The sequence below is a fragment of the Chrysemys picta genome, chromosome 9 (genome assembly GCF_011386835.1).
Source record: "Chrysemys picta bellii isolate R12L10 chromosome 9, ASM1138683v2, whole genome shotgun sequence".
In the NCBI taxonomy this organism is placed as follows: Eukaryota; Metazoa; Chordata; order Testudines; family Emydidae; genus Chrysemys; species Chrysemys picta.
The window spans coordinates 56240192-56252207 of record NC_088799.1 but is presented as its reverse complement, the minus strand read 5'-3'; the positions used below and the strand labels follow the sequence as shown (position 1 = coordinate 56252207).

Below are 12016 nucleotides of genomic sequence, written 5' to 3'. Positions count from 1 at the left end.
GGCCCACTGCAGAGCCTGGCTCTTTCCCCAGGCACTTGAGGATAAAGGTGTCTTTCTAAAAATGTGCTCTAACTCAACCGGAAGTCGTGGGCTTGCTGCAGGAATCACTGTGTGAGCTGCTCAGGCCTGTGCTCTGCAAGAGTTAGATTAGATAGCACAACGCTCCCTTCTGGCCTCAGCGTCTATACATCTGTGAAGGACGCAGCTCTCGGGCTAGCTGAGGGATCCCAAGTTGGGTCGTTGTCTGAGCTGTGGCCACTCCATTTAGTTCTACGAATAGTGTAATATTTGTATAGAGGTCCCTGAGCAGGGATGGTGTTTCTCAATTGTAGCCCAAAGAAATTAATTCCCATAATGAGATGGGGATGATCATTCCCTACTTCCCAGGGCTGAAGGGAGGAACAATGTGTTAATGTTCATACAGTGCTTTGAGAAATGCAGTGCTCTATACAGGCGATAAGCATTATTATTGCCTGATGCCCTCTGACTGTGTGGCCATTAGCTCAGGGCCATTCGAAGGGCCTGGAATGGTACGTGCAATGAAATAGGTTTGGTGTCTCCACACCTTTGCTTCTGAAGGGTGGTCTGTTGCAGGAGCAGCACATGCCACACAGCTGTGCTCTGGAGATCAGAATCCAAGGCATGGCGACTGTATTCTCTTCATCTCCTTCCATATGGCGGTAAATGTCCAATGGACTGAGCCTGGAGACGGAGTGTCCCACACAGGAGAGGGTGTTCCTGCTACTGGGGCAGGATTGCTGGAGCAAAGGGAGTACCTGGAGATCGGAGCTGCCCTCTAGTGCCAGTGCTGCAGCGCAGGGGAAACCAATATCTGGCTTGTTCTGCCCTAGGAGCACCAGCCTTTCCCAGATGAACATGCTGCTGCGGGAACATCTGGACCAGATGAAATGCTCCAATCAGGGACTGGCGGGGGAGCTGGAGAAGGCAACATCAGACCTGCACAGGCTGAGAGGCGAGCTAGAGCAGAGAGCATCCCAGTGGGGCAACAACAGGGAGGTGAGTCCTTCTGCTGGGCATTGTGGTTTGGTTTTTTATTGTTGACTTCAGTGGAGTGATGCCAGTTTAGACCAGCTGGGGGCCTGGCCCCCTGACGTCAATGGAGCTGTGCCAATTTACACCGGCTCCATTTCTAAATCTGCCCATGTAGCCTGTTACTAGTCTGAGCTTAAACACAGCAGGGTGGGTCAAATAAAGTGACTTCCCTGGAGCTGAGAGCTGAACGTTCTGTTCTAGAGCCAATGCAGTTTAATAGATGTATTAATGACCTGGCTGGCGGGGGGTGCAGAGCAGTGAGGGACACAGTCTGCAGATGACACGCAGTTATTTAGGGCAGCGAGGAGCAGAGAGCAACGTCAGAGAGACCTGAACAAGCCAGGGGAGCGGGCAGCACAATGGGGATGAAAATCAGTGCTGATAAATACAAAGTGATGTACATTGGGGGGAAGATGGAATGGCGTGTACACCTTGCAGGGTTCTCCATTAACTGTATCCACTCGGGAATGGGGGCTGGACGTCACTGCTGACAACTCAATGGAAACCTCAGTTCAGTGTGCCGCGGGGGTGCACACACATCGAGTTAGGCTGCAGAAGGGACGGGATGGAGCCTGGGCCTCGGCCATGGCACTCCGTTGGTGAACTCCTGAATTCTGAGATGTCACCTCTGCCATCACAGCCCCTCACGTTCTGCTCTTATTTCCTCAGAGCTCTGGCACGTACTTAAGCAATGAGCACAGCGGGATCCTGCTGCTATGGCGCCAAGCTGCCACGCTGCGCAGTAACTTGGCGGAGCTGCGTGCCACAGCAGAGCAGTGAGTACTCCCTGGGCGGTGTTCTGCCAGGAGATTTCCCCGCTATCCCTGATGGCCCTGTAGGTGGAAGCAGGAGGATGACGAGTGTGTAGATCTCGATAGCTGGTTCACGCGCTGGCTCCGAGTAACAGTGCCCTAACCTGAATCCCCTCCAGGGGGTATGTAAATCTGATCTCGGGGACTGCCAAAGATGGAACGATACCAGCTAACCACAGCCAGAGGGTCCTTGGATCTCTCAGCTGACCTAAGCGAAGTCAGAAAGTGCCTGTGCCAACTAGGCGTGATCTCTGCAGCAAGTTCCCCGGGATGATAGCTGCACAGCTGTAACGATGCGGCCTCTGGCGGAACACTACTGAGAGTATCAGCTCAGGACAAATTGCTTAAAGCAGGGCAGTTACAGCCCAAAGCTGGACTATTAAGGCAAACCAAACCAGCCAAACAGAGAGACTTTGGTTTTACCCCACTGGCTAACCAGAAGTCACACAAGCAATTCCCTCAGATACTCCAGTTCCCTTGTATCACCACCACCACCACTCCTTATGGGGATGAATGGTTATGAAAATCAATAATCCAGTAAAATAAAAAAGGTTCTCCCAATCCCAAAGGACCAAGCCCCAGGCCCTGATCAATATACCAATTAGATCTTACCCATAAATTACACTGTTGCCAATCCTTTAGAATCTAAAATCTAAAGGTTTATTTATAAAAAGAAAGAAATATAAATGAGAGTTAAAATTGGTTAAATGGAATCAATTACATACAGGAATGGCAAAGTTCTTGGTTCAGGCCGGTAGCAGTGATGGAATAAACTGCAGGCTCAAATCAAGTCTCTGGAGTACATCCACAGCTTGGATGGGTCATTCAGTCCTTTGTGCAGAGCTTCAGTGTAGCAAAGGGTAGGCCCACTGCTTAGTGAAGAAGGAGAAACAGTAACAGGAAACTTGGAAATGGCAGAGATGCTAAATGACTTCTTTGTTTTGGTCTTCACCGAGAAGTCTGAAGGAATGCCTAACATAGTGAATGCTAATGGGAAGGGGGTAGGTTTAGCAGATAAAATAAAAAAAGAACAAGTTAAAAATCACTTAGAAAAGTTAGATGCCTGCAAGTCACCAGGGCCTGATGAAATGCATCCTAGAATACTCAAGGAGCTAATAGAGGAGGTATCTGAGCCTCTAGCTATTATCTTTGGAAAATCATGGGAGATGGGAGAGATTCCAGAAGACTGGAAAAGGGCAAATATAGTGCCCATCTATAAAAAGGGAAATAAAAACAACCCAGGAAACTACAGACCAGTTAGTTTAACTTCTGTGCCAGGGAAGATAATGGAGCAAGTAATTAAGGAAATCATCTGCAAACACTTGGAAGGTGGTAAGGTGATAGGGAACAGCCAGCATGGATTTGTGAAGAACAAATCATGTCAAACCAATCTGATAGCTTTCTTTGATAGGATAACGAGCCTTGTGGATAAGGGTGAAGCTGTGGATGTGGTATACCTAGACTTTAGTAAGGCATTTGATACAGTCTCGCATGATATTCTTATCGATAAACTAGGCAAATATAATTTAGATGGGGCTACTATAAGGTGGGTGCATAACTGGCTGGATAACCGTACTCAGAGAGTTGTTATTAATGGTTCCCAATCCTGCTGGAAAGGCATAACGAGTGGGGTACCGCAGGGGTCTGTTTTGGGACCGGTGCTGTTCAATATCTTCATCAACGACTTAGATATTGGCATAGAAAGTACACTTATTAAGTTTGCGGATGATACCAAACTGGGAGGGATTGCAACTGCTTTGGAGGACAGGGTCATAATTCAAAATGATCTGGACAAATTGGAGAAATGGGCTGAGGTAAACAGGATGAAGTTTAACAAAGACAAATGCAAAGTGCTCCACCTAGGAAGGAAAAATCAGTTTCACACATACAGAATGGGAAGAGACTGTCTAGGAAGGAGTACGGCAGAAAGGGATCTAGGGGTTATAGTGGACCACAAGCTAAATATGAGTCAACAGTGTGATGCTGTTGCAAAAAAGCAAACATGATTCTGGGATGTATTAACAGGTGTCTTGTGAGCAAGACACGAGAAGTCATTCTTCCGCTCTACTCTGCTCTGGTTAGGCCTCAGCTGGAGTATTGTGTCCAGTTCTGGGCACCGCATTTTAAAAAAGATGTGGAGAAATTGGAGCGGGTCCAGAGAAGAGCAACAAGAATGATTAAAGGTCTTGAGAACATGACCTATGAAGGAAGGCTGAAAGAATTGGGTTTGTTTAGTTTGGAAAAGAGAAGACTGAGAGGGGACATGATAGCAGTTTTCAGGTATTTAAAAGGGTGTCATAAGGAGGAGGGAGAAAACTTGTTCACCTTAGCCTCTAAGGATAGAAGAAGAAGCAATGGGTTTAAACTGCAGCAAGGGAGGTCTAGGTTGGACATTAGGAAAAAGTTCCTAACTGTCAGGGTGGTTAAACACTGGAATAAACTGCCTAGGGAGGTTGTGGAATCTCCATCTCTGGAGATATTTAAGAGTAGGTTAGATAAATGTCTATCAGGGATGGTCTAGACAGTATTTGGTCCTGCCATGCGGGCAGGGGACTGGACTCGATGACCTCTCGAGGTCCCTTCCAGTCCTAGAATCTATGAATCTATGAAAGTTCCTCCATAGGTTAGAAGCAGGACTGAAGACAAAATGGAGATGATGCAGCTGCCTTTTATAGTCCTTTTGCCATATGGCTTGTGCTTCCTTTGTTCCAAACACAAGCCAACCAGCACATGGCATGGAAAAACCTTAGAGTTCTGTCCATAGGCATGTCCCTGTATGCCTTGCTGAGTCACAAGGTGTATCGACCTTCTCTCAATGGGTCAGTTGTATAGCTGATTGTCCTTAATTGGCCATCAAGCAGGCTAGGCAGTGCTGATGCCAAATTGTCTGGGGTGTCACCCAGAAGCATAGCACAAGTTTGAAATACAGACAGTATAGAGCCAATACTTATAACTTTAAATACAAAAATGATGCATGCATACAAATAGCATAATCATAACAAGCAAATCATAACCTTTTCATTGACACCTTACGTGACCTCCTTTGTACAAGATTTGGTGCCACTATAGGACTTTGGTTGCAACAATGATCTATACGGTCACAGTTCATATTAATAACATCATAACAGCCAGACAGGGGATTGAGCTTCCAAAGGAGAGGCACTGGATCTGGTGCCCCCAGGAAGTGAGTCATGCCAGGCTGTCCTGAGTAGGTTTCCATTGCTGGGGCCCTGGTAGTTGCTGGGAGGAGGCTCAGACAGCTGTTGGCTGGCTGGGTGCTAGGAGCCCTGGCTGGACTTTGAGGTGATGCTCTCTAAAACCACAAGGATTTCTGTGTGATTCTTCACATGTGGCGATTTCTCTCTTGTTGCCAGAGGCCTGGCTGAGGCCCAGAAAGACATGGCAAGGACTGCACGCCGCCTTCAGACTGCCTGCCTGAACCTGGACTCGAACCTGCGTCTGTCCGAGAGTGGCGCAGCCTGCTCACTGGAGAAGCAGGCTCTGCAGGGGGCACGCTTGGAGCAGCAGCTTCGGGAGAAGGTCTGGGAGATGATTCAGCTCCAGAGCCGCTGGGATGGCGAGAAAGTAGAGCTGAACTCCAGGTGAAGATGTGATGGGGCCTAGCGAGCCAATGGGGCAATCCTCGGCGAGGTCTCCAGCTGGGGTCGTGCTCCGGCTCCCTGCCTCTGGCTTTTCCTAAGAGCTTCCAAGGAAGGGCCAGCTGCACAGCTGATGTAAATTGGTGTAACTCCATTGAAGCCCATGGACCAGCTCCCCAGCGGGTGTAAATCAGCATAGCTCTGTTGAAGCTAAAATGCCCAATCGTCAGTTGGTGTCAATTCTTTTAGCATCATTCATGTCAGTGGGACGCAGGGGGCTGGGCTGATTTAGGCCAGCTGAGGATCTGAGCTCAGAAATCAAAATCTCCTCTCACCCAAGAAAAGGGTGCTCTGCCCAGGGCAGGAGGGGTTCCACTTCAGGGGCATGGTGGAGCCGCCTGGGACTGACTCTAACTAAAATCAAACACCAAACCCTTCTTTGATCCTGTTGTTTTCATCACTGGTTTTAAATAACCGACAAAGATTGAAAGGGGAAGGGGGGCAGCGGTTCACGTTACAGGCAGGCGTGGGAGTGATCTCAGCTGCACTCTGCATGTAAATAATGCCACTGATCTGTCAAGGATTCTTCTGAGATGCTGATCACTAGGTTAGACCTAGGAAACAAGTCAGTGACAGGATGCGATCTCATCCCCTCCCCCTCTTCCAATGGCATGTTTTGGGGACCCAAGGTGAACTTGCAGAGGCCAAGAGGGCCATATAACCACTATACCTAGGCAGACAGGCTGTGATGCGTTAATGGAATCCGACTTCCGCTCAAAGTGATGCAGCCACAAACAGATTAAACCAACAGAAGTGTTTTCTAAGAACTAAAAGGCCCCAAACTAGAGAAAACAAACATCCGGAATCCATTGGTTAGAAGCTGAAAGCCAGAGCTGATCTGGGTGACTGCAGAGCCGCAGGGGGACAGCTGTCCAGTCAGGAGCGGGCTTTGTATCAGGGTTGGGATCACCAGTGGAGCTCTGAGGGGAAGCCTAAGACTGATAGGTGTTGGGCCCAATCCTGCAACTGACCCAAAGCTGCTAAAGCCAATGGACGGCGACTCTATGCTAGCACAGAAGCCTACCCACGTCCAACAAATTGTGGGGTTGGGGCCTTTGAGACAACATTCCCCTCCCATTCTCGGCTAGCCAGGCCAGGGCTTCCAAGCTTAGGGAAAGAGAGTGAAGAATGATATTGGCTGCAGCTTCTTCTTATTCCTCTGATATTGATGTTGAGAAATGTGCTAGAAAAATAACTCCGTAAACACCATGGACTATTTAAAGCACTTCTTCTCATGTTCCTGGAAATGACACAGTAGATACCCTGGAAATAGCATTCTGTGGCCCAGGAGGTTGTTGTTCAGCAGAATTATGGTAAATCAGTGACAAATTTCCCAGCTGTGTAAAGTTTTAACTCTCCTCATTCCACCCTCCCTTCCTATCGCTCAGCGATCCTCCTGGCTTGGTGCCTCTTTGATTAAGGTCATTACCTCTGAAATGTGTCAGGTGTTCACCCCATCCATCCAGTTCCTGTGTGTAGATCTCACCTTGTACGAGCAGCTGTTCTCTGCATTGAACGGTCTCTGAATGCCCTTGAGGGACTGAAAGGTGCTGGGGAAATGTCAGCTTTGCCATTGAGCCCCTGGTGCTTTCTTCACTTTGCTCAACCTCTCTCTCTGCCCGGCTTGTATCTTTCAGGATAACAGAACTGACTGCTTTAGGACAGAAACTTAAAGAACAGAATGCAAAGAAAGAGAAGACCATCTCTGCTCTAAAACTGGACATTCAGAAACTGGTACACATATCCACAAACTCCTCTCTCTCAATTAGTCACACACACACACACCCCTCTCTTTCTCTGATCTTTCCGTATGTTCATCACTAAGACACCACTTATCTTTGAACACAGGAAGTCATTAAAACTGGAGAGCTACTGGAGGTGCAGGACCTGAAAGATGAAAGTGAATCTTTGCAGCGAATCGTGAACAGCATCACACAGGTGTGCTATTTCACTCACAGCAAAATGCAAGGATGTGGTTAAGGCACTCGCCTTGGACTTGGAAGATCTGCATTCAAGTCCCTGCTGTGCCATAGACTTCCTGTGTGACCATGGACAAGTCACTTAGCTTCTCTGTGCTTCAGTTCCCCATCTGTAAAATGTGGATCTTTCACAAGGTTGCTCAGCTACTACAGTAATGGGAGCCATATGTACCTTAGATCAATAGAGAACTAAATCCAGTAAGGGCCCCTTATGTCTATATTGTGAATGGTTTTAATTTGGTGATTCAGACCATATGGCTCAATAGTGGAAATTTGATGACTAATAGTGTATTAAAGACAACAGTATAGTTGATGGTACAGATTCTTTGCTTACCCATGTGTTGGAAAGGAGTATGTCAGGTATCTAAGGGAAGGCACTAGAGCAGAGTTGTTAGTACAGGTTCTGTTATTGTACACTTTGTTCTTCTGAAAGTTGGCTCAATGATTGTTTGAAATCAGGCCTCCCATCTGGTGCTCAGCTCATGCTGTTGTTAATCTGATGCATGCACTAGGTCATTCCATGGCTCTTCAGGCTCTTATTGTCAGTTCCATTTCTAGACCTGGTGCTTGCTTTCATAACAATAGGCCCTTAAGCGTGGGCTTAAGTCCCATTGACTGCAGTGGTATTTAATGACTTTGCTGAATCGGGGCCATCGTACTGACACTCTTATGCAGGCACCAGTCACAGTTTAAACAGCTGTCCATGGAACGCTAGCATAGGAGCTCTATGAGGCAGTGCACTGGAGCACTGGACTAGGACTCAGAAGAATAGGCTTCTATTCCTAGCTCTGCTGCTGACTGGTTGGGAGACCTTGGGCAAGTCCCTTTCCCATTCTCAGCCTCAGTTTCCCCATCTATACAATGGGCATAATGATACTAATCTCCTTGGGAAAGTGATTTGAAATCTCTGAATGAAAAGAACTAGGCATTATTATTTTGAGCTGCCCATCTAGCAAAGCTATAGATGGCTTTATGCACGTACAATTGTGTTCCCAACTGAGGGCCTGCGGAGTATGGATGTTACTGGGAGTTGCTCAGCATTTCTCGTGATCAGGTGCTGAGAGCTTGGTTAGGTTGGCAATTGGGCATGCAGAATCTCTTATCTCCATGTGCACTGGACACGAACGTTGCTCCTGGTTTGGGTGCACAGTTCTCTTCACTGCTTGTGTTTGTTTTGGGGCTAAAGTGCATTTCCTGATAGTGTAGCCAAGGTCAACATTTTCAAATGTGGATCCCCAAGAGCTGGGCACTAATTACATAGGGCCTGATGCAGGAAAGCATTTCAGCACATGCTTCACTTTAAGGTCATTGACTTCATGAGCTTAAAGTTCAGCACATGCTTACGTGCTTTCCTGGACCAGGGCCTTCTGTAGGCCCCAAGTGCTCATGTCAGAACTGAATTAGGCTGGTTAGTGCCTAGGTCAGCACGGAGATGTCTACAATAGCTATCTGGGTTTAAATAGCTTTAAGGGCCTCCCTTTCAGAAGTGCTGAGCATCCCCAGCTCCCGCAGATGTCAGCAGGAATGGGGGCTCTCAGCACTCAGGGCCTCATTTCAGGCCTTCCACTTGGCAGTGGTGGCTGGGTTGCTCTAGTGTAACTGGGAGGTTGAGTGCAGAAGATAACAGCAGTTTGGCTTTGTTGGGATTAACCCCCCCACCCTTCTCTCCCCAGCTGGCTCTGGCTGATGCTGAGAGTGCAGGGCCCCTCTCACTGGACAGCGTGAGGGCAACAGGTGCAGAAGACCCTGGCAGACAAACCTCCCCTTTGCGCTATAGCTCTTCACTTCACAGGCAGGCGTCACCATCCCGCGCCCACTCCCCGTTGCGCCAGGATGCTGTGCTGCAAGCTGTGCAGAGTGCCCTCCAGAGGCGACAGCAGCGTGAGCAGGTGAGGACACTGCCTCGAGCTCTGGGCAGCCCCTCTCATTCCACTCAGAGTCAGCATCCCAGGAAATCTCTGCCAACAGACTGGGGCTGGTTTCCCTGAGGAGCAAAGTGATGGCATTGCATCCAGTGGAATGCTGCATCCCAAAACGTCTGTGGGGGATGAAAAGAGGAGAGGCAGCTCTGTCAGTCTCAGAGGCGGGGGCTGGGAGGGCAGGATCAACAGCTAACGGAAGGGCGAGCATGAAGGGAATGAGTGTAAACATGATTTCTTGAAGCGTCGTTACTGTGCGGGATGGACTGGCCAGCCACCGCCCTTAATAGTGGACCAGGCATATTGACCTGCAATTCCTTGTCATCTCCAACTTCCCTATGTTCACCCAAAGAGGGACGGAACCGCCCACAAGGGAAGCAAGGGAGTCAGGAGCGTCTCTCCAGATAATAAGAGAACCTGGTTGGGGCCTTATGCTGCTTAGGTGCTGACAGGGGGACAAATAACATGGGAGGAGCAAAGGAACAGGCCAAAGGAGAGAGCATGAGATGGAGAAGGAAAAGGAAAGGCCAGAGCCATGAGGGTGCCACTCTGAGGGGCTGTGGAGAGCCAGAAGATGGGGCACGGAGGTGTCAGTTACTGTAGACTGGGCCCAGCTCCTGAGTGTGTGGCTCCGTCAGTCCCCACTCCCTTTCGCACCAAGGGCAGGTGTCAATAGACATGCAAGGAGGGTCTGCTTTACAGCACCTTGCAAGCCACTGATGACTTCGGCCTGAAGGCTCCAGCCAGGGCTGTCGCAGCATCTCCATGTGGGGACCTGGGAGTGAGCCCCAGCCCTGGTCTCTTGTTGCCTGGAGCAGCGGGAGTGGGAAGCACCAGCCCAGAGATGGGAGCGTGTGCTGGGTGGGGCTGGGCTATCCCATGGGTGGTGATGGAGCCCCCAGATAGAAGGGTAGTTGTTAGGGTTACCATACATCCGGCTCCCTGGACATGCCCAGCTTTTCAGTCATCAAATCCCCGTTCGGGAGGAATTTCCAAAAAGCAGGACATGTCCGGGAAAATAGAGAGGTATGGTAAGGGGACTGCCTCCTCCCCGGGCTCCAACTTTCTGGGGCCAGGCGGCAGCTGTTCGTTCTCCCTACCTGGGCAGCTGGACTCGGGAGCAGCCGCTGCTGCAGCTCCCACTACTGTGGGGGGAAGCAGCCAAGCATGTGGTGCTCGGCGGCTGCGGCTCTGGCGCCCGGGGCGTGAACCCCCTGAGCCCAGGCCTGCTGCGGGGACCCAGCTGGTGCAATCCTGCAGGCGGCCCCGGAGTGGGGGCAGTAGGCCCCAGCCCCCCCGTCCTGCTCGGGCCCCGCAGGGGAACGAACGGGGCTGCCGATGCCGCCGCCCTTGGGCCGTCTGCGGGATTGCATCAGCTGGGCAGCCAGCCCAGACGCGACTGGCCAGGGGCTGGGTGTGCGCAGTGTGCGCGCTGGGTTGCCGCAGCAGGCCCGGGCTCGGAGGGTTCGGGCCCGGGCACCAGAGCCGCAGCCGCCGAGCGCCACGTGCTTGGCCGCTTCCTCCCCCCCGCGGCAGTGGGAGCTGCAGCAGCGGCTGCTCCTGAGTCCCGCTGCTCAGGTGGGGAGAACGAACAGCCGCCGCCTGGCCCCACAGGCCGCCCCCCTACTCTCCCTCCAGGTTCTGCCCGAGTCCTGCCTGCGCTCGGGGCCAGGCCGGACTCACTCACCCCGGCCCCGCACTCCCCCTGCGTCTCCCGGGCCTCCCTCTAGCGCTTGCGGAGGGAGGAGGAATGCGGGGGGGGGGGGTTGGGGTTGGGGTTTTTTTGTTTTTTTTGCTCTGGTCACCCTGGAGGCAGAGTTGGGGCGGGGACTTTGGGGAAGGGGCGGAGTTGGGGCCGGGGCCCCGTGGAGTGTCCTCTTTTTGCAGGATTGAAATATGGTAACCCTAGTAGTGGTTGTACCACCATGCCGTGAGGGTGAGGGGATGTAACACTGGGGCACAGGGGAGGGTCTGGGAGATGGAGCAGCCCTTGCAGCCCTTCAGCCAGTGCAGCTTATTGTGTGGGCCTGGTTTGAAAGCGGCATCAGGCTGCTCCTTGGAGGGGAGAAAGTCAGCAAGGCACAGCTGCTAGCTCAGGGGTTGGAGGGCAGGGATGAGTTTAAGCTATGTGACACAGCCTTGAGTAAGTTAGGTACCTGCGTCACAGGATCTACCCTTCACTCACTCACCAGGATAGCAGGGCTCTGTCCCTGTGCGTGTGGCGCGTGCGCTGTGCCATATGAAGTGGCGTGCAATATGCTCTTTACCCTTGTGCCTTATTTTCCATTCTGTGGCTAGGAATTGCAATTGCAGCTGGAGTCCGCCCGGGACATGCTGGGGGCCGTCAGGAAGCAACTGTCCGATTGCCAGCAGGAGGTGCAGGTGGCAGAGCAGCAGCTGCAGGAGCAGAGGCAGGAGCGTGAGGAGCTGGCCAGAGCCCTACAGGATTGCAGGCGGGACTTGCAGCACTGTAAATCCTCAGTGGAGATTCTGAGCAGGTGCACATGGGAGCAGGATAGGGGGGGATTGATAATTACTGTCAGGAGCCACCATACCCCTGGGGTGGCCTGGCTGAGGACGGAGTCACTCTCCCA

At 51.0% G+C, this 12016-nt stretch overlaps 1 protein-coding gene across 3 annotated transcripts in view; it reads left to right on the top strand.

Annotated features, from left to right (window-relative positions):
• The window catches only part of CROCC2 (ciliary rootlet coiled-coil, rootletin family member 2), a 169973-nt gene that overhangs the window by 50107 nt on the left and 107850 nt on the right, over positions 1-12016 (top strand). For all 3 annotated transcript variants that reach the window (XM_065557071.1, XM_065557072.1, XM_065557070.1), the window contains exons 7-13: positions 852-1017; positions 1723-1829; positions 5240-5467; positions 7162-7258; positions 7373-7462; positions 9177-9392; positions 11721-11920. In XM_065557071.1, the coding sequence (XP_065413143.1) occupies positions 852-1017; positions 1723-1829; positions 5240-5467; positions 7162-7258; positions 7373-7462; positions 9177-9392; positions 11721-11920 (1104 nt within the window). The remainder of the gene's footprint in view (positions 1-851; positions 1018-1722; positions 1830-5239; positions 5468-7161; positions 7259-7372; positions 7463-9176; positions 9393-11720; positions 11921-12016) is intronic.